Below are 24,205 nucleotides of genomic sequence, written 5' to 3'. Positions count from 1 at the left end.
TCGACCCTGGCAGAGAGGTGGTGACCTGAAGAAGGGCTGGCACACTAAGGGTCTCCCTGGAAACAGTGGAAAGCGGAGAGCACAGGCCGGCGAGTGGCCAGCAGGAGGATGGATGCTAAACGCCTTAAGAGCGACCTGGTGGAGCTGTGCAGGCAGAGGGGGCTGTGCATTGGGAGGTCTACCAAAGAACAGCTAATTGCCCAGCTGGAGGAGAGGGATCACTTGGAGGAACCGAGCCCTGTCCCTGAGGGAAGCCGCCCGGTGGATGCAGCGTGGGCCCCGGGACCCAACCTGGCTGGGAGGGAGCAGACTGCTGCCGAGGACATCCTGAGAACCTGCCTACCTATGGCTAGGGGAGAGGTTGGGCGAAGCCCAGTGAATACTGAGGGCACCCTGACCCTGGCGACCAGCAGGGGATCATCCTGGCAGAGCTCCCCGTCCCTGGAACGGATGCGGCTGGAATGCAAATGGGAGATGAGACGGGAAGAGCTTGAGTTAAAGAAGCAAGAACTGAAGCAGGAGCGGGAGGAGAAGGAGAAACAACGTCAGCATGAGTGAGACCAATGTCAGCATGAGCTGGAACTGGCCAGGCTGAGGAGCAGTGGGGCCCCGGCTGCGGTGAGCGAGGGGGGACCGAAGACTGCAAAGAATTTTGATAAGTGCTTCCTGGCCCAGCGTAAGAAGGGGGAGGACATGGATACCTTCCTGACGGCCTTTGAGAATACCTGTGAGCTGCTCCAGGTTAACCCTGCAGACAGGCTCCAGTTTCTCATCCCTCACTGGACTCCACGGCCAGGGAGGTGTACAGCCGACTGAAAGGGGCGGAGACAGGGGACTACAAACTGTTCAAAAAGGCCCTGCTCCGCGAGTTTGGGCTGACCCCTGAGATGTACCGGAAAAGGTTCCGGAGTCAGCGTAAAACCCGTCAGGTCACATACCTACAACTAGCCAACGGGGCGCAGGGGTATGCCCGCAAGTGGACAGCTGTGGCCCAAACTAAAGAAGACCTGCTTGACCTATTTGTACTGGAGCACGTGTATGAGCAGTGCCCATCCGACCTGAGGCGATGGTTGATGGACCAAAAGCCAGAGAACCCGCAGCACGCAGGCCAATTGGCCAATGAGTTTGTGAACAGTCGTGCAGGGGATAACAGGGAGGAGTCCCAAAGAAACAGGCCCGTCACAGCGCAGAGCGAGAGTCACCATGGGACCTCCCAGTGGGGAAATATGGAGAACCCCCACCAAAGGGAAACATCCAGCGTCAGGTCCATCCGACCGGCTCGAGGGGACCCATGGGACATGGGCTGCTATCACTGCGGCCAAAGAGGCCACCTATGGGCCCAGTGCCTCAGGCTCAGGGACAGACTGAATGGATCCAACCCACAGAGGGTTGACTGGGTAAAGATCCAGCCGGATGAGGGGCAGCATTCCCAGGCAAGGGGGGCTGGCAGTGTACCACCTGCTAAGGAGGGAGGAGAGCTCCAGGCCAGCTCCTTTGGGGAGCCGGATGCTCCAGACTCAGGCTTTTGGGTTTACAGGGTGGACGCGGGGTGGTCCCTGCGGAGCGAGTACCTTGTTCCCCTGGAGGTGGATGGGAGGAAGATCAATGGTTACTGGGTTAGGGGCGCAGAGGTGACGCTGGCCGGGCCCGAGGTGGTGGCCCCAGATCAGGTGGTGCCCAACACCTACCTGACCCTGACGGGGGTGGGCGGGACCCCAGTCAAAGTGCCCATAGTGAGGGTACACCTGAAGTGGGGGGCCAAGGAGGGCCCCAAGGACGTGGGGGTACACACGCATTTGCTACACTGAGGTGTAGATGGGGCGGACCTGGAGGACTGGCCACACAACCCCCAGGGTGCCCTGGTTGTGACCCGTAGCCAGAGCCGGTGAAGGGCACTGCGCCCTGACCTTGGGGAGGGTGCCTTGCCCGAGGCGCAGGACCCTAACCCAGTGGGGAGGGAACGCCCAGGGACATGGCTCAGGGAGGCTGCGGCTTCAGACCCAGCCGGCGGGAGGGAGCAGGTGGCCATCCCTGTCCCAGCTGCTGAGTTCCAGGCCGAGTTGCAGAAAGATCCCTCCTTGCAGAAGATAAGATACCTGGCTGACCGCAGTGTGGTACAGACCATGGGGAGAGGTGGCCGGAAAAGGTTCCTATGGGAGAAGGGGTTCCTGTATGGAGAATGGGCTCCCCCAGGGAAAATGGAGTCAGGGGGAATCAGGAGGCAGCTGGTGGTACCCCAGAAGTATCGCCGCCAGCTGCTGTGCCAGGCCCATTACACCCCCCTCTCAGGGCACCAGGGAACCTGGCGTACCCAGCAGAGGCTGCTACGAAACTTTTACTGGCCTGGGGTCTTTGTTACTGTCCAACAGTACTGCCAATCCTGTGACCCTTGTCAGAGAGTGCGGAAGGCCTGGGACAAGGGGGAAACAGCTTTTGGACCCTTGCCCAGCATAGAGGAGCCTTTCCAGAGGGTGGCCAAGGTTAAAAGGGGGGCTCTGAACCAAGAGAGCCCAAATCACAGACCTCCAGACTGGAGCGCTGGGAGAAGACCCCAGCCCAGTTGGAACTCCAGGGGTATTGGGGTGGGAAAAGGGCACAGGCTGCATAAACCTTCCTACAGTCGAATTACGAGTGCCATCGAGCACCCCCGACCTAAGGGGCGGCGTGAAACTGGAAGGGCCTGGTGTAATTCTCACCAAGGAATGGGAGGGATGCTGGAGCATCCACAGGAACGGGGTTCGAACTTCCCCAGGTCACTGGCTGAAGTGACCCTGCTCAGTTTGGTCTTGAAGGGGGGAGAGATGTGACGAACTGGGACTGTTCTTAATGTGGTCTTTGAATGCTGAGTGGAGAGTGTTGGCTGGGAAGGTTGCAGGGGAGTGTGGCTAGGATGGTCTGCATTGGGGGATGGGAGACGGCCGAGGGAGGATACCTGAGCATGTAACATGAGAACCCAGGAAGGGGTTAGAGGCCAGGTGACACCTTGGCCCGGGAAACTGAACAAAGGCTGAGGAGAGAGTTTTGGAACTGGCTGGTGGAATGGCTGGGAGGCAGACGGGACTCTGACCTCCCAAGGGGGCTGTGGTGTAGTGCCCTGGAACCCCAAGGTGGCCCTATCTGAGGGGGTCCTGATGTCTGTGCCTGCGGGACCTGTCTTGGACTGTGTTCCTGTCGTCTAAATAAACTGTCTGCTTTACTGGCTGGCTGAGAGTCATGGTGAATTGCAGGAAGCCGGGGGTGCAGAGCCCTGAGCCCCCCACACTCCGTGACAGTAGGAGCAGAGTTTTAGAATTTAGCGTGAGTGATTTTCCCACACACATTCACAGCCATTGTGCCTATGGGCAGACGTGTCATTTGCATGTACCAGCTGCTGCGACTGCGCATGCATTTCATCTGCACAAGTCTAACTATTCGCCCCACCTTTCCCAGGCGGGCTGCAATGCTTGTGCTCCCTGGTGTTTGGAGCTTGAATGCAACCTCTGGGTAAAAGTGCTGGATACAATTCTCCAGGCCACAGGACACTAAGCAATGTGACCTTTCTGTCACAGCCCTGTGATGATACAGGAGTGGGCTGTGTATTAAAGAATGATCCAGCAGTCACTCTTTTTCAATGGATTTGTCCATAAATCTAAATCAGTACACATCTTGGAGGAGCTTTCCAGTAACATTGGCTTTCTCCTCACACCCACATTGAGAGAGGAAGGAGCAGGGAGGATGGGAGAGGTCTCAGGCCCCCTCCTCCTGCAGCTGTCCGCTAGAGAGAGCAGAGCACAACCAGGAGTGCTGCCCTGGTGATCACAGATTTATTTGGGCATAAGCTTTCGTGAGTAAAAACCTCACTTCTTCGGATGCATAGAGTGAAAGTTACAGATGGAGGCAAAAGAATAAATGGACACATCGGACATCAGGAATGGTAACATACATAAGCCAGTAAGACATGTATGTTACCATTCCTGATGTCTGATTTGTGTCCATTTATTCTTTTGCCTCCATCTGTAACTTTCACTCTATGCATCCGAAGAAGTGAGGTTTTTACTCACAAAAGCTTATGCCCAAATAAATCTGTTAGTCTTCAAGGCGCCATCAGGCTCCTTGTTGTTTTTGTAGATACAGACTAACACGGCTACCCCTGATACTTGACACTGGTGATCACAGGTGCAAACGCTCTGCGCCACCAGCAGAGTTAGAGCGAGCTCCTTCTTGCTGTGCCCAGCCAAGAGCAGCCTCAAAGAGGCAACCCTGCTCATCAGTTAGGGAGGCCCCAAATGGAGCTGGAGCCAGAAGAGACTGGGGATGCAGGGTCGAAAAGGCTGAATTTCTACTGTAAAGAGTGCAAGCAGTTAACACCCACCCAGGCTGGCCTGATCCCCACTGTTACCCTTTGCTGGTAACCTCTGAGGACACAGGTTTTGCAAGGGTGCAGGAGGCCCAGTGTCTGGCCCAACACTGACCCCCGGGGGGGAAATAGCATCAGTCTTGAAACAAGCCCTGGCAGCCTTCCTCTGAGACGCTTACAGTGCAATCCACTGCCCCTGTTGTTTGCCAGCCCTTTGGCAGAAGCCGTAACTGATGCATTAGTGCTAGGAGATCAGGGAGCAGTCACAGCCAATTGTGGATGACTGGGGCTGTTTCTGCTCCTTTCAAATGCAGACTTTACAACTGTCCTTGATGCCTTTGTCACCTTCAGACTAGACTGTCCGCAGGGCCATGCACTGAATCTCGGCAGAACCTGCAACTGGTGCAGAATTTGGGGGGCTGCTTGCCCAGTGGTCTCTCTTTCCAGGAACTCATTAACCTGTGCTCTGCACCCTGCAATCAGCACTAGCTGCCTGTTGGTTTTGACCTACAAGGCCTGTGACCTGCCTATCCAAGAGACCCCTCTCTCCCTATGGCCCACTACACAGCTCCATCAGCAGAGGTATCCGAGCTGAAGCCCTGTTGGTATAATAGAGATGGGCGGCTGGCAGGGCCTCCTTCCCAATGCACTGCAACCCCAGGCCTAAGCCACGTTGTCGGTCACCCTTCAGGATGTGGAGCCAGCCTGACTTCTTCCCCCTTCCTTTGCTGCGATGGGCACAGGCTGGAACAGGTGGTGGGGGACGCTAGGGGCGGGGGGGAGGTCAATGGATTAGGGCTGTATTTCCACTCTTGCTGGCTATTTGATCTGATCTGGGGGAGCAGACAGCTGTTTGTGTCTTTACCAGGCTCTGTAGGGCTCCCAGCACAGGGGGTGGGTCGTTTGGGCGAAAGGTGTGTCAGGCCTTCCTCCCACGCACAGCAGCTCTAGCACCGAGACTCAGGGAGCTCCACTGCCTCCCCCAGCAGGCGGCACCATCGGCTCCTATCTAACCTGAGTGACTGCCAGGGAGCCTGAGGAAATGCCTGCTCCAGCCGGCGCTCTCTGAACAAGCCCTTTGTGCTGCTAACCTCAGCGTCTGAGTAAAACCCCACAGCCTCACTGACGCCAGCCCCTCCCATTGCATTGAGGTCCCCGCTGAGGGGGTCAGGTTTGAAATGCTGCTATGCTTAGCGCTCTCTGCCTTCTTCCCATCTTGGAGCAAACGCTTACAGCTGCTGTAGCCGCCCAGTCCTGAGGGGACAGAGCCTCAAACAATGGGAGACACCGGGGCTCAGCACCTCTTAGGATTGGGCCTGTAATGATTGAGAATACCTGTTAGTTCATCCAGAGATTGGGCTGCTGTCCCCTATGGGCCACCTACGAGGGCACCTTCCCCTCTAGCTTCCATGTCCCAAGCATGGGGTCGTAACCCCTCCCTGGGAGACCATTGAACAGCCTCACAGAGCCCACTGGTGGGAAATTGGTTTAATTCTTGTGCTACCCACACCCTCAACAACTGCTGCCTTGCCTTGGGGATTACGCCCATCACAAAGCTGGAGCATGTTATGATGCACCTCCACAGCCGTGCCAGCTCCAGCTCCATATATCTGCACATGGAGACAGCTCTTTGCACCTTCCCTTGCAGCCGCTCCCTTCAGACCCTCAGCAACGGCATTGCGCGGCCTCCAATTTTCCCGTATCTTCCTGTGAGCCAGGCCAGAACCCCACACTGAGTGTTACTGAATCTGAGCCGTGGAGGGCGGAGCTCTCCCCTCCCTGATCTATGACATGGCGGCTCTGCCCACGCAGCCTAGAAGGCCACTGGCCCTTTTGGGCAGCCATAAGATATCGCAGGCTCCTGGCGAATCCTTCTTGGTTCCCATTATTATTCCCAGATCTTATTAGTTTAGACTTTCCCACGCTCTCATGGAGCAGCTTCCTGTCTGTGTGTTCTCCAGTATCGATTTCTGTCCTCACTGGCATTTCCAGCTCTTCTCATTTTAGTTCCATCTGCCAATTGCATGAATGTGCTGTTTAGTCCTCACATCCAGATCATTAAGGGAGGGGTCAAGTAAGACTCGAGTTTATCCTGCCCCCTGCTAGACACTTCCCCATAGCTAATACAGTGCACTGGTCTTTGCCTTTTGCTTAAGATCATTCTACCAGTTTTAACTCCACTTGATCCTGTTCTTATCCAAGCCAAGGTTGTATTAATTCTGTAGGAATTTGTGAGACAGCATCAGATCCTTTACAAAACCCCAATATACTACAGTTACTGCACTCCCATTAGCCACAGCCTTGGATTTTTTCTATCTGTTCCATCATTTTACTATTAAAATTATTTGTATTTATGGTAGCACCCAAAATATGCCGGCCACTTCCAAACAAAGGAGCTGCAGTCTGTTCCAGTCATTCCTGTGTCCTCATTCATTTCCGCCCCTTCATTTATTAATGGGCCTACTTTTCTCTGCTGGGCTTTCCCCCTGCAATAGCTGTCAAATCTCTTATGTCTTGCAACACGGTTTGGAATCACACATTCACTTTGCATTTCTGCTGCCCTACCCCTGAGTGTTTCTGTCTGGTCACCTCCCCTTTATCCATTTCCTGTCTGTAGCTTTCTGAGCAGCCCCTCCTGAAGCCATACTGGTCACCGCCTGCCTCTTGCACTCCTCCATTTCAGAGGAGTCATGGTCTGTCACCCTTTAATTAAGATTCCCAGCCTTCTCGCCTTTGTTCCTTATTCATAAGGGACCCAATCCTTCATTGCACACTCAGAGAGCTTTCAATGGGGGTCCTGGCTACACAAGGTAATTCCCCAAAATTTGCTTCCTGAAATCTGTAATTCTCCTTCATGAAAATGCACACAAATAGCTCATGACCACTGGTTCCAAGCTTTCCTTTTAGTCTCAGAGTCAGACAACCCAAGCTAGGGCACCTTCTCCTCAGGTTGGAATCTTTAGCTTAAGTTGGGCTATATTTGGTTGCTTAGATAAAATCTTACATGCATATAATATCTTTCATGCCCGGTGCCTTAAGAACTAAGGGCTTTTTCAGTCTCACTGCTCTCCAGCCCTAGTGACCTGTAGCAAATACCCACCCTCATTTCTCCCCTTATATCCTTGCTCACTGGAGTTCCCCACCATAATCTTGCCAGGGCTTCCCTGCAGGACACTGATCAGAACCCAAAAGACTCCAAGGAGTGTTGAGGACACCAGAAGGAGGGAATTGCACTCAGCTGTTTGTTGTGTTTCCATCACTGTGGGTGCTGTCTATGAGTAAAGTGTGTACACACATGTCTAAGAAGTTCCTTTGCAAAACCCGTGTTCCTTGCTTTACCTGTCACATAGTCCCCAAAGAGTTAAATTATAACCAGAGCACCCATGGAGGATGGACTCTGGGGAGAGCATGCACAGGCTTGGCAGGTTCTCAGAGCTGAGGGCAGTTGGACTGCAGGGTCCCATGGTGCCAGGGATAGAGTCTGCACCCTGGCCATGTGCCAGAGAGGGCAGGACTAGAGCCAGTGCCTGGGAACTGCTCCACCCCAGTTGGCTTACGAGGGATCCAAAACACCAACTGCTGAACATCCCCAGGGGGGCTCAGCCAGGGCAGTAAGAGAACAATGCTTCCCCAATGGCAGGGGGACACTGGAGTTAAAAGCCCCTTGCTTGGTGAGACCCACCATAGGGCTTCCATGGCCACAAGGGGTTGGGAGCTTGCCCATGTGGCAGCAGGGGTGGGAGGCTTCTGTCTTGGTACTCTTCTCTCCCCCCCCCCCACCCCATGCACAGAGGCTCACAGGGATGAGAGGGCTGTCTCTAGTTACCATAATTACTCACTGAGTGAAGGGTGAGAGAGAGGCAGAGCCACTGGGAGAAGGGCCCACAGGTACTGCAATTAGGGGAAACCTGAGATTCCTCCAACAGACAGGGCCACAAACCGACCTCTCTCTCCATTGTCCCCTGGCGGCAGGCTGCTGGGCTGTACTGAGCAGGGAGTCAGTGCAGTCTGGATATCACAGCAAGGTCTGGGACACCCAGGGGACAGGGGTGCAGCTCCCAGCACAGTGCCAGGGAAGAGATGGGTGGAGGAGGAGCAGAGACAATGGAGATTTTCAAGATTTCCCTTTGATAAATTCATTCACCCCATCCATTAGCCCCTCCTACATCCCAGTGCATCTGCCATTTCCCCAGGGGTCTGCCCTGGTGCCCTGTGGAGCAATCTGCCATAGCCGCCCCCTTCCCACAGCACAGCCTCCCCCCGTCCCTTCCATTTCCTCAAGCACAGCATAATGCCAGCCAGGATTAAATGGCTCCCTCCCCAGCACAGCACTCCCCCTATCCCCCACACCATGAAGCCCCCCCACCTACCCCCTATTCCCTGCAGCACAGTGTACTGCTCCCCACTCCTCGAGGCTCAGTGCTGGGATCCCTCCTGCTGCGAAGGGCACTCAGTGACCTTCCTGGGAGAGCAAATTCCCCTCCTCTCACAGCACAAGCCCCAGGAAAAGAACAGAGACTAGAAAGTGCCTTTATTTGGAAAATGATCTTGGTACCCCGCGCTCCTCAGGGCAGCCTGACAAACCACCACATACCTGCCTGGGAGGCCCTAGCACTGTACAGCGGGGCACCAGGGCCCTGCACTGTCCTCCTCAGCCCTGACCCTCACGCCTCCCACACTCCTGCCCCTGGCTATCATGCCTCCCCCCCCCCCCACACACACACACACAGCGGGGAGGGGAGGGAGACAGCAGGAACCCTCCTTCCATGAGTCATCTGCACCCCACATGGCCCTTATCCTGCTCACTGTAACCCGGGGTAGGCAACCTATGGCACACGTGCCGAAGGCGGCATGCGACCTGATTTTCAGTGGCACTCACACTGCCCGGGTCCTGGCCACCAGTCCGGGGGGCTCTGCATTATAATTTAATTTCAAATGAAGTTTCTTAAACATTTTAAAAACCTTATTTACTTTAATATATAACTAAACTATTGTTGTATGTATAGACTTATAGAGAGAGACCTTCTAAAAACGTTAACATGTATTACCGGCACGCGAAACCTTAAATTAGAGTGAATAAATGAAGACTCGGCACAGCACTTCTGAAAGGTTGCCGACCCCTGCTGTAACCTCATAGCCCCCCGCCTGGGTCTGCATTCCCCTCTGTGCCCCATGGACCTGCTGTGGCCCTCCTCCCTGTCACCGTAGCCTCCTTTCATCCGCATTCACCTCCAACCCATGCAGTGCGGCTGGGATCCTGCCCCGTGCCCGTAATCTGCCAGCCACCCCCCGCCTCCCCACGCTGTGTATTCCCCATCCCAGACAGGCCTGCTGCGCTCCCACTGACACTGCCATCTGACAACCTCCCCTTGCCCCAGCCTGAACTCCCCCTCGCCTGCTGCAGAATCAGACGCCCCCATGCAATACCGGCCAGAATTCAGCACCCAGCTTTTTGGGAAATCCCCATTATAATTAACCACTGCCAGGCTGCCTCTGACGCTCCCACCTCTGGCCACGTGGCAGCCACACAGACCCCACTGCTAGCTGCATCCTGAAGCAGTTCATTACATCACCCCCGCAGGCTGCAGCGCCCCATGGAGACTTCCTGAGAACCCAGGGTGGAGTGAACGACGCCTTCGAGCCGCCCAGCTGGCGAGGGCAGGGTCTGGTTCACATTCATTCTCTAGCACAAGACGCTCACGTGCGCTGGTCGGCTGGTATGTCAAGGACGCGGGTCTGAGGACATCTCATCGTCCCAACAGTTACCGGTGGGGCGGCTCCTGCTTCTGTGGGTAGGACAGGTGCGCATGCTGCACGCGGAAAGGCCGCGGGCTGAGTAGGGGGATGTGTCCAATCAGACGCAGAGGGGAGCCCAGACATGGGATGCTGGAGTGAGACGGTGGCGACTGGCCTGAGCAAGAGGCCAGGGGAGGCAGGTTTCGGCTGGGAGGGGCAACGGGCACAGGGAACGGTATGATGGCGTCAGAGGGGACCAGCAGGGCAGGGCTGTAGCCATAGCGGAGCTGGAACATCTTGGGAGAGGCTGCGTTTTGCACCAGGGCAACTTGGGCTCGGGCTGGGCTCAGTGGGGCAGCTCGCTGCCCCTCGCAGCACGTGGGGAGCCACCTGGGCTGCTTCTCCTTCCGCAGGAGCTGCTCCAGTTTCTCCACCTGTGTCCTGCGGAGATGGGACAGCATCCGGCTCTGCTGAAAGAATTCCAGGAAGGCATCCAGGGGCAGCTCCTGGCCCAGGAACATCGCCACCTGCGCCTGTGGGGCACGGAGAATGGGATGTCAGCCTGGGATGGGGGTGGGGAGCAGGAACACAAATCTGGGGGGGCCCATGGGACCCCAGAGACCGACAGCAACAGTGAGCCAGAGAGCAGGCAGGAACCACGCAGAGCAGCAGGGGACCCCCAGGAACCCGATGGGGCAGCCGAAGGAGAGGATGCTTTGGGGGTAAAATCCTGAAGTCAGTGGGGGTTTTGACATTGACTTCAGCAGAGTCAGGATTTCACCCATGGGACCTGCAGTCTCCCAAGAGGACGCAGGTGACACATGGCTTGGTGGCCAGCTCCACGCAGCTCCCATCGCTACTGACTGACAGTACTGCCAGTGGCACCGTGGCGCCGGGCCCAGAGTCAGAAGGGGCCCCAGCCAGCCCGATTCCCCAGCCAGCTAGGAAAGCCGCCCCTGCTCCGCCCCCACCTCTTCCCACCCCTGCTGTGCCCCAGCCTCACCCCCATTCCACCCCTTCCCCTGAGGACTGCAGCAGGGGTCGGGCACACCCTGCACTCACTGGGCGGTGGTAAGTGGAGCGACCCAGCCCCAGCCCGCTCCGTGCTGCTGGCTCCCAGTTGCGCTGCTGCTGAGTACTGGGGGGGCGGTTCCCCGCTGCCCCCCAAGTCCCAAGGCTGGGACCCAGGGGAGCAGAGCAGAGCAGGCTGGGGCCAGGTCATTCCACTTGACAGAACAAGGAGCAATGGTCTCAAGTTGCAGTGGGGGAGGTTTAGGTTGGATATTAGGAAACACTATTTCACAAGGAGGGTGGTGAAGCACTGGAATGGGTTACCTAGGGAGGTGGTGGAATCTCCATCCTTAGAAGTTTTTAAGGTCCAGCTTGACAAAGCCCTGGCTGGGATGATTTAGTTGGTGTTGGTCCTGCTTTGAGCAGGGGGTTGGATTAGATGACCTCCTGAGGTCCCTTCTAACCCTAATATTCTATGATTCCCGCTGTCCCGTGAGTGTGCCCCAACCCTGGCCCCAGTCCGCTCTGCTCTGCCACTCGTGCTGAGGGGCGGTTTCCCCCCTGTCCCCCAAGCCTGGGGAGGAGATGGAGCAGTGGGGAAGCGGGGACAGGAGTTAAGAGGCATGGGGGAAGGAAGGGGGTGGGATGAGGAGGAGATGGAGCGGTGGGGAAGGGGCATGGGATGGGGAAGAGAAGGAGATGGGGGAAGCGGGGGCAGGGAAGCTGGAGCCCAGCATGCGGCATCCCCTTGGCAGAAGCTGGGGCACCCCTGTTAAGCAGGCCCATCAAACCCTTACCCTGACAAGCCCCACCTCCCCTGCATCTGTACCACCCCGATGAGCCCCCCCAGACACCCTCCCCACTGAGCCCCAACCACCTGCACCTGGACCCCCACCCAAATGAACCCCACCTCCCCTGCACCTAGACCCCCCCGCTGAGCCCCAAATACCTTCACCTGGATCCCTGCAGAGTCCCATTGCCCCTGCAACCCCCCAATGAGCTTCTGTGCATCCAGATCCCCCACTGAGCCACCCGTACCCAGACTGCCCCACAGAGAACTCTCCTACTCCCCCCTGGATCCCCCACACTAAGTCCCTCTACACTGGGATCCTGCTGCCGGGCTGAGCCTGCTCACCCACACCTGGTGCGCCTGGCACATGGGGGTTTCTGGGGCAGGCCTGGCCCTTGCACTGTGTCAGGGTCGGGTGCAGCCTCATTGCCAAGTCCCTGTCCTGGGGTGGGGTGGGGGGAGGCTGAAGGGGAATCTCCCACCTCCATGCAACCAATGGCCTGTGCTCCCCACTGCCATGTTGGAGCCTCCACATTTATTTATTGAGAAATAAAATTTGCAGAATTTTAAAATATTGTGGCAGAATTTTAATTTTTTTGGTGCAAAATCCCCATAAGAATATAGGGTGCTGTGCAGCTGTGATGGTGAGTCTGTGAGGAAGGGGGTGGGCAGTGGAGAGGTCTACGGGTGGGGGACGCTGGGCGAGCAGCGTGGTGTTCAGGGTGCTGTGCAGTTGTGGTGGGAGGCCAGTGGGGAAGGTCTCTGGGAGGGGTGGGAGCTGGGCATAGAGATCTGTGGTGGAGGTCTCTGGGTGAGGGGGCACTGGGCATAAGGGTGGGGCACTGGGCATGGGGATGGTGTGGTGCGGGCTTGCCTTCCAGGGGAAGGGACATGCTGGCAGCACAGGGCTGGGCAGGCCAGTGTGAGTCTGGCGGCTGCAGGTTTGTAAACAGGGCCCTCCTGCTGGGCTGCGCAGAGCGGGGCTGCTCCCGCTGCGCTGTGCCTCATTGCCTCCAGCCCGCCCTTCACTCTGGACACTGACCATCCCACCCCCCTGCACCTTGCCCCAGGGGGGCTCACAAATATGTTTGGCGCTGGGCCCACAAAAAGTGAATCCAGCCCTACTGACCGAGACGTCCCAGGGACTGAGTGGGGGGAAGCGGAGTAGCTACAAGGTGACCAGAGTCAGGCAGGTCAATGGCAAAGCAGGTCCTGCAAACTCACCTCCGACTCCGCTTCGGCTGCATCCAGAGCAGCTTGGAGCTGGCTCAGGGCACGCTGTGGGCTCCACTTCCTCAGGCAGGTCTCTGCTTGCGGGGAGAGCAGCTTCAGCCAGGGGCATACAAATGAACCCAGCCCTGCAATGGAGCCTCCAGCCACCCCCCTCCGGCCAGTCCAAGGAGAGGCCTCCGACCCCATCGCCCAGCCATCGTCCTGCCTTTGGAGGGCCGTCACTTGCTGAGCCAAAAGCTCCTCCCCCAATGGCCATCAAGGCATGGCCCAGCCAGTGAGTGAGAGGCCAGAGCCGGCTTCCCCTCTGCATCCCAGAGCCAGAGCCTGAGGACAGCAGCCCCCACTGACACAGGGTGGCTCCACTCACCCACTCGCTGCTGCTTTTCCTGACACGCCTCCCTTGTCTCCCGCAGCTCCTGGTACTTTATGGCCAGTGAGGCTTTGCTGTTCTCCAGCCGCGGCTGCAGGGCCAGGTTCTCCTTGGCCAGGGCATAGTTCGAAGCCAGGCACGTTTCCCGCTCCAGCTGCAAGCTCTGAAACTGCAGGGACATCATAGCTCAGAATTGACACCTTCTCATCTATTATTGGGAGTGGACTACATCCACCCTGATCAAATTGGCCCTGTCAACACTGGTTCTCCACTTGCGAAGTAACTCCCTGCTCTCCATGGGTCAGTATTTAATGCCTGCATCTGTAACTTTCACTCTATGCATCTGAAGAAGTGAGGTTTTTACCCACGAAAGCTTATGCCCAAATAAATCTGTTAGTCTTTAAGGTGCCACCGGACTCCTTGTTGTTTTTATAGCTCAGAACTAGCACCCTGGGCAGAGCTAGCCACCCCTCAACTCCATTGCCAACACCACCTGCAGGGCCTAACCCCGCCCTCCAGAAAACACCCCTCAGCACACTGCCAGCCCCACATCTCTCTTCTAACACTAGCCCCACTGACCGGCCCATCACAGCTCAGTCCTCCCCAGAGAGCCCCCCAGTTCACTCAGCCAGCCAAGTACAGAGGGCGTTAACCAGAGCAGCCAGCTCCTCATCAAAATAAGACCTTTTACCAGCTCCGCCTCTCAGGACCATTCTGCTCCCTCCACCCCGGCTTCCCCAGAAGCAGTAGGGGGGGAAGAGTTCCTGGAGAGAGGCTGCAGCTGCATTAAAATCCAGCCACACAGGTAGGAGCCCCACACACCAACTGGCCTGGGGGAAATTACACAAAAACTCCACACATCTTGAATGAGCCAGACAGCTTCTCTGAGAGCTAAACAGGCTAACACCGGGTATTCCCCCCACCCACAGGCACGAGCCAACCACTGAGACAGGTTTGCTTTCTGACAGGCCCGGGGAAGAGATGCTGGAAAACAGGCTGAGAAAGACTAAAAATAATCTGACCTGATTCCCCAGGAACATATCCCAGCATGTCGGAGCCTAACAAACCTTCACAATTAATTCTAGTGGCACTAGCATTCCTGCGCAGAGCCTGGAAAGTGAACTGGCCATCTACTAGCCAGGGGTCTGATGGTCAGAAGAGGGAAGGGAACGACCTGCAGGGTCAAGGGGAAACGCCCTGGGCAGCAGCCCAGCTTCCCTGTTCGCCCAGCGGCTGGTGCTGGGATTTCTAGCAGGATGTCAGCCCCAGACCATGCTGAGGCTCCACGTTTCCTGTCATCCTCTGGCTCAGATAAATTGTGTCTGATTACAGTAACTCCTCACTTAAAGTCGTCCCGGTTAACGTTGTTTCGTTGTTATGTTGCTGAACAATTAGGGAACATGCTCGTTTAAAGTTGTGCAATGCTCCCTTCCAATGTTGTTTGGCAGCCGCCTGCTTTGTCCACTGCTTGCAGGAAGAGCAGCCCATTCAGCTAGCTGGTGGGGGCTTGGAACCAGGGTGGACCAGCAGCCCCCCCCCATCAGCTCCCGGCTCCCCTAAGTTCCCTGTGCAGCAGCTGCCCAGCAGGCTAGCAATCGGCAGTTCAGCTGTCCCTCCCCCCACTGCCATGTGCTGCTCCTGCCCTCTGCCTTGGAGCTGCTCCCTGAGACTCCTGCTTGCTGTGCAGGGGGGGGGGGGAGAGGAAGAGGGGGGCTGTCAGGGTGTCCCCCTCCCCCCTGCACTCCGCTTATCCCATCTTCCATAGATCAGGGGGGACACACAACAGGGCTCAGGACAGAGGGAGCTTGCTGGCAGCAGCAACTGCTGTCTCAGCAAGCTGATCTAATTAACAAGGCAGCGTACTTAAAGGGGAAATGCGCATCTCTCTCTCTCACACACACACAGTGTGTGTCTCTGTCTGCGATGCTCTCTCCCCTCTCTCCATTCCTGCTGCCTTGTAGACTGAGAGAGTTAACCCTCAGCCAATTGTTAGTTCATCATTTAGCAGTAAGGCATTCCCTCGAAAATTTCCTACCCTCTTATTCCTCCACCTCAACCAAGCTTCACAATCATCACTGTGTACTAGTATTAAATTGTTTGTTTAAAACTTATACTGTGTGTGTGTGTGTGTGTATGTATATATATATATATATATATATATATATATATATATATATATATATATATATATATATAAATATAGTCTTTTGTCTGGTGAAAAAAATTCCCTGGAACCTAACCCCCCCATTTACATTAATTCTTATGGGGAAATTGGAATCACTTAACATCGTTTCACTTAAAGTCGCATTTTTCAGGAACACAACTACAATGTTAAGTGAGGAGTTACTGTAATTTGAAGTACTCCCACTTCCCCCTCAACTGCTTGAAGGTAAAAGGAGATTCTTGTCTTGTCCCCCCCAACTTGTCAGAGCCTCCTGGCTGATGTTACAGGGGGTCAGTCTCCACTGCACTGTCTGTTTCAAGGGTAGAGAGGCAGCTGCTACTCCCAGCCCCCATTTCTCTACCCTGAGTAACTCCAGCATCTGCCTCTGTAGCTTTCCCAAGCAGCAGCAGCAGAGTGAAACTGAGTCAGTTCTGGTTATGGTCACTGATGCCCAAACGGTTCTGAACAACCACTGCATAACTGACTAATCTGCAACTGCCTGGCAAAGCTCAGAGCAGCAGCAGAGGCACTAGAGCTGACTGCAGCCCTGCACTGGTTGTTTTTGGAAGGTTTTCTTCACAACCATAAAGATCTTCATTTGTCAGTTACTGAAAGCTTAAACTCTGCAGAAATAGATGGTGCAGGCCTCCAAACTCACCAGGGAGACATTCCACTCACTGCAAGCATGGACCCTAGGAATTCTTCAAGCCCTGATGTAATGGGGACGAGTTAACATTTCCCAAACAACCTGAACTTTGCGAATATTCTGGTGTTGGAATATCTGATCTTGCAGACTTAACATTGCATTAGTACCACCTGCAAGGACATTAAACGCAGGTGCTTGGCTGCTGGACACTAACCCTGGAACTGACATGCCATGTCCCTGCAGTTGTTGGTGGCAGCCTGGGAATTATTACTCAGCTGGGCTGGGGGGAGGATATTGGGTGAGGAATCGCTTTTCCTGTCTGTCCTAGAAGCCATGTGATGGGCATGAGGATTTGCTGGTGCATTCTGTCAGCACCTTCTGGGGACAATTTCTTTGGCGGTAATTCCTCAAGGCACTACACTCTGGCCAGAAAGCCAACAAAGCGCAAACAGAAAGATCCACACAGCACTTCCTCTGGGGTTGTTTTAAGTGATGCCCCCACCGTACCAAAGGGTGGGGAGGAACTGGCTTTGGGAAAGAGGCTAATTAATCACTGGAACAATGTACCAAGGGTCATGGTGGGTTCTCCAACACTGGCAATTAGAAAAACCTCCAATCTCGATTTAACAACAGATCTGCAACAGGAATTATTTGGGGCAGGTCTCTGGCCTGTGTAATACAGGTGGTCAAACTAGCAGGTCACAATGGTCCCATCTGGCCTTAGAACCTATGATCTAGATCAGCAGTTCTCAAACTTTAGCAGCCCAAGGACCCCCATTTTGATTTAAAATTTTTGCAGACCCTCCCCCCCCGACCCATGCTCAGCCCTAGACCCTGCCTCCACTCCAGTCCTCCCTCAAGGCCCCACTTCTGCCACTTCTCTTTCCGCCCCCTTCCCCGAGCGTGCCCTGTCCCTCCCAGCACCTCATGCACACCACTGAACAGCTGTTCCGTGGCATGAAGGAGGCACTGGGAGGGATGGGGAGGAGTTGATCAGCGGGGCCGGCAGCCCCGGACATGACTCGTGGACCCCCTGGAGTACCCTCACATTGATCTATATATTTAAAAAAAAAAGGGGGGCAAGAAGGCCTCTGGAGGGGAACACTGGCTTTGGGAGAGGGATCCCTTTTCTCCCTTCACACCTAGGCTTTTTTCCCATGCTGACCCAGGCCTACAATTTTGGATATTTTGCTGGTCTAGCCAGAGACGATGGGGAGAACTTTGGACCATGGCGACTCTTCCTGTCTAATTATCCAGCCCAAGGCAAGCTCCCTTGGTAGCGCCAATCCTCACCATGGCCTCCATTAGCTTTTTAGCACTATGAGTAGTCAGGGTGGCTAATAGAAAGTCCATCTCTTTGGAACAAGTTACTATATCTAGTAATGACTTCAGACCAGTTCCCACAGCTCCCCATGCTCCTACCCGGTAATTAGCAAATCTTTAGGTGACAAAGTCAACACTGTAAATCTCCCAGACTGAAACTCAATTCCAAATGACAGAGAAGGACCTTGTTGATATGGAAGCACAGGAAGTATTAAGACACTAACTGGAATCTAAATTAAAGGTAATTCCTCACTACCTTGGAATATACCAAATCGAGAACATTGTAGCAAGAATATTGGATTGGATATCTGGGTGGGGAGCTTCTAACTCTCCCAGTTATTAAATTCTTTGCTAAACTGTAATCTTCTCCTCTGGCTATCTAAGATTTTCAAAATATCCAATAAAGGTTCTGCACTGAAAACTTTAGACAAATCTATTCTCTCTCCGTCCTATTATTGTAACATTTACACATTTTTTGAGATAAAGAGTATGGTCATAGTCAAGAAAAAGATGGAAACATTATGTATGATAACAAGCAAATATCTTTCCAAATATATCTAAAGCCACCCACGCTAGACGTAAACAACTATTTTTGCTTAAGGATGCTTTTGATTTCTTGCCCTCCTTTCTCTGCCAAGCTTGGATTAATCAAAGATCAAAAGCATTACACGTCTTCTGAGTATGACAATGAGAAAAACTTTCTGGGTTCCATTAGCTCCCATTACTTTTTTATTATTTGATCCTTCTTAGACAACTGACTAATCTCATCTCTATTTAACAATTAGTCTTGTATCAATTTGAGCAAATTCAACTGCTTTTTTGAGACTTATGTAAGATTTTTTTTAAACGAGTTTCGAATGATTTTTTCTTGTTATCCTTCGGGAAGTTCTTGCCTGAGGACTTATCTCCGAAGATCAAATGTATTCAGGTGAAGTTTGTACGAAGATCAATATCGCAGGAATTCTTGGTCATTGATTACGAATTAAATAACAAAAGGCAAAGGCCCTCATTGATAGAACTTCGCTGTTGAAAATTAAACCACAGCACACTCAGGAAATGAAAGCGTCACGGGTCTCAGAGCCCACACAGCACATCCTGTGCAGCTTGAAGTAAATGTTTAACAGCCAACCTAGAAACCAAAAATACTCCCTATGTGTAATATGGGTGAAGTGACAATGTTTGAGAGTGCGGCCGTCTGCATTTCTTGGCCTGAGCAGGTTTCCATTTGCAACATTAATACAGGTTCTGCATTTCACTGGTATACTATTGACTGAGAACACTATCTGGGCTAGCCAGGCCGGGAAGAGACTCAAGGCCCAATACAGCATCAGCTCCCCCAACATCTCCAGCATGACCAGGAAGAGAGATGAGGCAGTAGGTACCGGTTACTGTGGGGAGACAAGTCTACGTATGAAGGAAGAAAAGGGCTTTATGCTGCCACAGCTGGTATTCCCCTCTGTTGGTCTCCTACCTCTTCTTCTTAACCCAGGTCCCGGGGATGCCAGATCCTGAGCCTTGCAGGACAATTCTCCCCATGGAAGTGCCGGCTGCATGTGGTCTGCCTCCCTCCCCTCCTGGCATCTGCCCTAGCCTGGCACTCACTATGGCACAAGACCAACAGCAGCAATGCTAAGTGGTGGCAGAGGATTGGCTCTTAGAGGAGGCTGAGGAGGAAAGCGTGGTGCCTAGCAAGGCCCGGGATCTGGCCTGGGGCAGAGGAGGTGAGAGATTTGGGAAGCTACCTCTAAGTTGCCAAATAGGAGCAGACAAAAAGCCCCCCTCCCCCCGAGACTCCCCCACGCCCAGACCAGGGGAGGACAGGAGCAGCTGGGGGTGAGTTTACAGGCTAGGTGCTAGGGGCTGGTCAAGGGGCTGAGTGGGAGGAGTGTTTGGTCCCACTAAGCTCGGGGTGTGGGGGGGTCCCTGCAGCCGTGTGCTCACCCCAGCGGTGCCTTGAGAGGCTCAGCCAGGCCTTACCACAGGGCCTGCCCGGGAGACTGCCAGGGAAATACGAAGGATGCTGGTGTTGTTTACATTAAATGAGTCTTGTCACCATTTCCCCCCTGGCTGACCCTTGCAGACAGAGTGTTGGGGAGCCCAGCCTAGCCCCCAACCCCTGGGTAAGGGGCTGCAGTGCAGACCCTCACAGCACCTGCCTGTCTGCCAGCCAGGTGTGATCTCACCTTCATCCCCACAGCATCTGAGCCCCACAAGGGACCACCTGTAGCAGTGCACCCCCGCCCCTTCCCATGGGCAGCTACAGGTCAGGGGCAGCCCCAGCGTGTGGCCAGGCCAAGCTGGGAGAAGAGGGATGGCTCATGGAGAACGGTGGGCACAGCAGGGAGAGCCCTGAAGGGGGGGGAGCCTGAGGGGGGGAAAGGTGGGATGCAGGGGGATGGAGGAAGGCACTGGGGTGGGGGACAGGCTGACAGCTGAGGGGGAATTATCAGGGGGACAGGGCATGTAGGGGAAGGAGCCGGGGGGACATATGGGGGGAGGGGGACAGGCTGTGAGGGGGAGGATCCCAGGGCTCTGGAGGAAGATGAGGGAAAGGAGCCAGGTGATGGGCGGAAGGAGCCTGGAGAGATAGAGGGTGATGGGGCACGGGAGGAAAGGAGCCAGGGGGATGGTGGGGAACAGGGTGTGTGTGGGGGAAGGAGCTGGGGAGATGGGGGGGGACAGGGCATAGGAAAGGAGCCCAGGGGGATGCAGGGAGATTGGGGGAAGGAGGGGGATGGGGTACAGGGGGAGGAGGGGCCCAGGGGGATGAAAGGGGACAGGGCACGGGGGGGGGGAAAGGAGCCCGGGGGGAAGGAGGGGGGGCGAAGTACCAGGGGAATGGATCCAGCAGGACAGTGGGGTGGAGGGGAACAGGGTGCGGGGGGATGGGGGGGGACAGGGCATGGGAGGAAAGGAGCCCGGGGGGAAAAAGGGGGACGGGAGGAAGGGAGCACGAGGGGAGGGACGGGGACAAAGTACCGGGGGAATGGAGCCGGGGGGATGACGGGGTGAAGCACTGGGGGAAAAGATCCGGGGGATGGAGGGGGACGGGACGCTGGGAGGGGGGAGGAGGAGGGAAGGAGCCGGGGGGATAGAGGGGAGACGAGAGAAGGAACGGGGGGGGGCATGGAGGGGAGGCAGAGGGAAGGAGCCGGGGGGATAGAGGGGGGACGGGACGCTGGGGGGGGGCGGGGGAGGGGGGAGGAAAGGAGCCGGGGGGGGATAGAGGGGGACGGGACGCTGGGGGGGGGCGAGGGGGGAGGAAAGGAGCCGGGGGGGATAGAGGGGGACGAGAGAAGGAACGGGGGGGGGGAAGGAGGGGAGGGCGGAGGGAAGGAGCCGGGGGGATAGAGGGGGGACGAGAGAAGGAACGGGGGGGGGGATGGAGGGGGAGGGCGGAGGGAAGGAGCCGGGGGGATAGAGGGGGACGGGACGCGGGGGGGGGGGGGGAAGGAGGGGAGGGCGGAGGGAAGAAGCCGGGGGGGATAGAGGGGGACGAGAGAAGGAACGGGGGGGGGATGGAGGGGAGGGCGGAGGGAAGGAGCCGGGGGGATAGAGGGGGGACGGGACGCGGGGGGGGGGGGGGAAGGAGGGGGAGAGGGCGGGAGGGAAAGGAGGCCGGGGGGATAGAGGGGGGACGAGAGAAGGAACGGGGGGGGGGATGGAGGGGAGGGCGGAGGGAAGGAGCCGGGGGGATAGAGGGGGACGAGAGAAGGAACGGGGGGGGGCCATGGGAGGGGAGGGTAGAGGGAAGGAGCCGGGGGGATAGAGGGGGACGGGACGCTGGGGGGGGGGGGCGGGGGAGGGGGGAGGAAAGGAGGGCCGGGGGGGATAGAGGGGGACGGGACGCGGGGGGGGGGGGGAAGGAGGGGGAGGGCGGAGGGAAGGAGCCGGGGGGATAGAGGGGGACGAGAGAAGGAACGGGGGGGGGGGGAAGGAAGGGGAGGGCGGAGGGAAGGAGAGCCGGGGGGATAGAGGGGGACGGGACGCTGGGGGGGGGGAGGGGGAGGAAAGGAGCCGGGGGGGATAGAGGGGGACGAGGAGAAGGAACGGGGGGGGAGGAGGGGGAGGGCGGAGGAAAGGAGCCGGGGGGATAGAGGGGGATGGGACGCTGGGAGGGGCGGGGGAGGGGGAGGAAAGGAGCCGGGGGGATAGAGAGGGACGAGAGAAGGAACGGGGGGGGGGGGGGGGGGAAGAAGGGGAGGACGGAGGGAAGGAGGCCGGGGGGGATAGAGGGGGACGGGACGCGGGGGGGGGGGCGGGGGAGGGAAGGAGCCGGGGGGATAGAGGGGGACGGGACGCTGGGGGGGGGGGCGGGAAGGAGCCGGGGGGGATAGAGGGGGACGAGAGAAGGAACGGGGGGGGGGGAAGGAGGGAGGAGGGCGGAGGGAAGGAGCCGGGGGGATAGAGGGGGGACGAGAGAAGGAACGGGGGGGGGGAAGGAGGGGAGGGCGGAGGGGAAGGAGCCGGGGGGATAGAGGGGGACGGGGACGCTGGCGGGGGAGGGGGAGGAAAGGAGCCGGGGGGGATAGAGGGGGGACGAGAGAAGGAACGGGGGGGGGGGGGGGATGGAGGGGGAGGGCGGAGGGGAAGGAGCCGGGGGAATAGAGGGGGGACGAGAGAAGGAACGGGGGGGGGGGGATGGAGGGGAGGGCGGAGGGAAGCACCGGGGAAAGGATCCGGGGAGACGGGCGGGCACCAGCCGGTGCCCGGCCCCCGCCGCTGCAGCCCCCAGCCCCGCCCGGTCCCGCTACCTTCCTGCTCATGCTCAGCCGCACGATGCGCTTCAGCTGCGGCTCGTCCTGCAGCAGGCCGGCGGAGCTGCGCGGTGCTGAGCCCCGGGGAGCCGGGCTCGGCCGCCCGCGCGCCCCCTGCCCCGGTACATGCCGCCCGCCGCCCCCGAGCCGTCCGCTGGGAGCGGGCTGCGACCGCACCAACCCGGCCCGCCAGGGGGGCGCCGCGGGGGCTCTTAAAGGGGCCCGCGCCCCTGTGGGCGGGCACTGCTGGGGCGAGCGCAGCAAGGAGTCCCTGTGCGCCGGGATCGGGGGCTTGCTCCCCTGTGCTGCCTGGGTAGCAGGAGCCATCGCCCCCTTCATACATGGAGCAGCCCTGGGGCTTCAGGGGCAGCTCAGCCCGGCTGCTGGGAGGCCACGGGACTGTGCGCCGGTGATCGGGTGACCGTGCAGCAGGGCCCAGGACTCCTGGGCGCTATGGCTGGCTGGGCAGGTCGGCATGCACCTGCCTTCCCCTCTGCCTTGCGGTGAGGGTAGTGCCTGAAGCTGTCCCCCTGGAAGGGCTCCCCCTGTCTCCGGTTTCTAGCTCTGTGACACTAAAGGGACATGTTTAAGGTTGCAGAGTGGAGAACTCAAAAGTCAGGAAATGCCAGAATTACAGCTTAGAGCCCCTGCACTGAGTGAGACAGGAGCCTGTGGAAACTAAGATGGGGTGCTGTCATCAAGGACTGGGTTGTAATGCACAACAGGGCAGAGTCAAGGTTGCCCAAGCAGCCATAAACCTGACCTTTCCTAAGGTTTGACTGCTTGACTCTGCAACTGGAACATTCTTTTCACGTAGGGGGTTTGTGTGCAATTTCTTGGGGATTCTGAAAAAAGAGAGAAATATATTCTGTTATGTGCAATTAGGTGTCATCAGCATATCATGTGTCACCAGTAGGGCTCCAGCAATGACTTACACCACTTGAGCAGAAGGCTGTTATCCCTGGGGGAGGAATCATAGAATCATAGAATCATAGAATATCAGAGTTGGAAGGGACCTCAAGAGGTCATCTAGTCCAACCCCCTGCTCAAAGCAGGACCAATTCCCAGCTAAATCATCCCAGCCAGGGCTTTGTCAAGCCGGGCCTTAAAAACCTCCAAGGAAGGAGACTCCACCACCTCCCTAGGTAACGCATTCCAGTGTTTCACCACCCTCCTAGTGAAATAGTTTTTCCTGATATCCAACCTGGACTTCCCCCACCGCAACTTGAGACCATTGCTCCTTGTTCTGTCATCTGCCACCACTGAGAACAGCCGAGCTCCATCCTCTTTGGAACCCCCCTTCAGGTAGTTGAAGGCTGCTATCAAATCCCCCCTCATTCTTCTCTTCTGGAGACTAAACAATCCCAGTTCTCTCAGCCTCTCCTCATAAGTCATATGCTCCAGACCCCTAATCATTTTTGTTGCCCTCCGCTGGACTCTTTCCAATTTTTCCACATCCTTCTTGTAGTGTGGGGCCCAAAACTGGACACAGTATTCCAGATGAGGCCTCACCAATGTCGAATAAAGGGGAACGATCACGTTCCTCGATCTGCTGGCAATGCCCCTACTTATACAGCCCAAAATGCCGTTAGCCTTCTTGGCAACAAGAGCACACTGTTGACTCATATCCAGCTTCTTGTCCACTGTGACCCCTAGGTCCTTTTCAGCAGAACTGCTACCTAGCCATTCGGTCCCTAGTCTGTAGCAGTGCATGGGATTCTTCCGTCCTAAGTGCAGGACTCTGCACTTGTCCTTGTTGAACCTCATCAGGTTTTTTTCTGCCCAATCCTCTAATTTGTCTAGGTCCCTCTGTATCCGATCCCTACCCTCTAGTGTATC

General features: G+C 56.5%; 1 protein-coding gene across 1 annotated transcript; it reads right to left on the bottom strand.

Moving 5' to 3' along the window:
* Nucleotides 1–8,850: 8,850 nt before the first annotated feature.
* On the bottom strand, nucleotides 8,851–22,494 carry VPS37D (VPS37D subunit of ESCRT-I). The gene is given in 6 exon segments (XM_005294352.5): nucleotides 8,851–10,605; nucleotides 13,098–13,180; nucleotides 13,474–13,645; nucleotides 22,364–22,423; nucleotides 22,425–22,478; nucleotides 22,480–22,494. Coding segments are annotated over 6 exon segments (891 nt in total). The 3' UTR covers nucleotides 8,851–10,098.
* Between the last annotated feature and the right edge of the window lie 1,711 nt (nucleotides 22,495–24,205).

Source organism: Chrysemys picta, chromosome 19, assembly GCF_011386835.1.
Source record: "Chrysemys picta bellii isolate R12L10 chromosome 19, ASM1138683v2, whole genome shotgun sequence".
Taxonomy (NCBI): Eukaryota; Metazoa; Chordata; order Testudines; family Emydidae; genus Chrysemys; species Chrysemys picta.
This window is presented reverse-complemented; position numbering and strand designations above follow the sequence as displayed.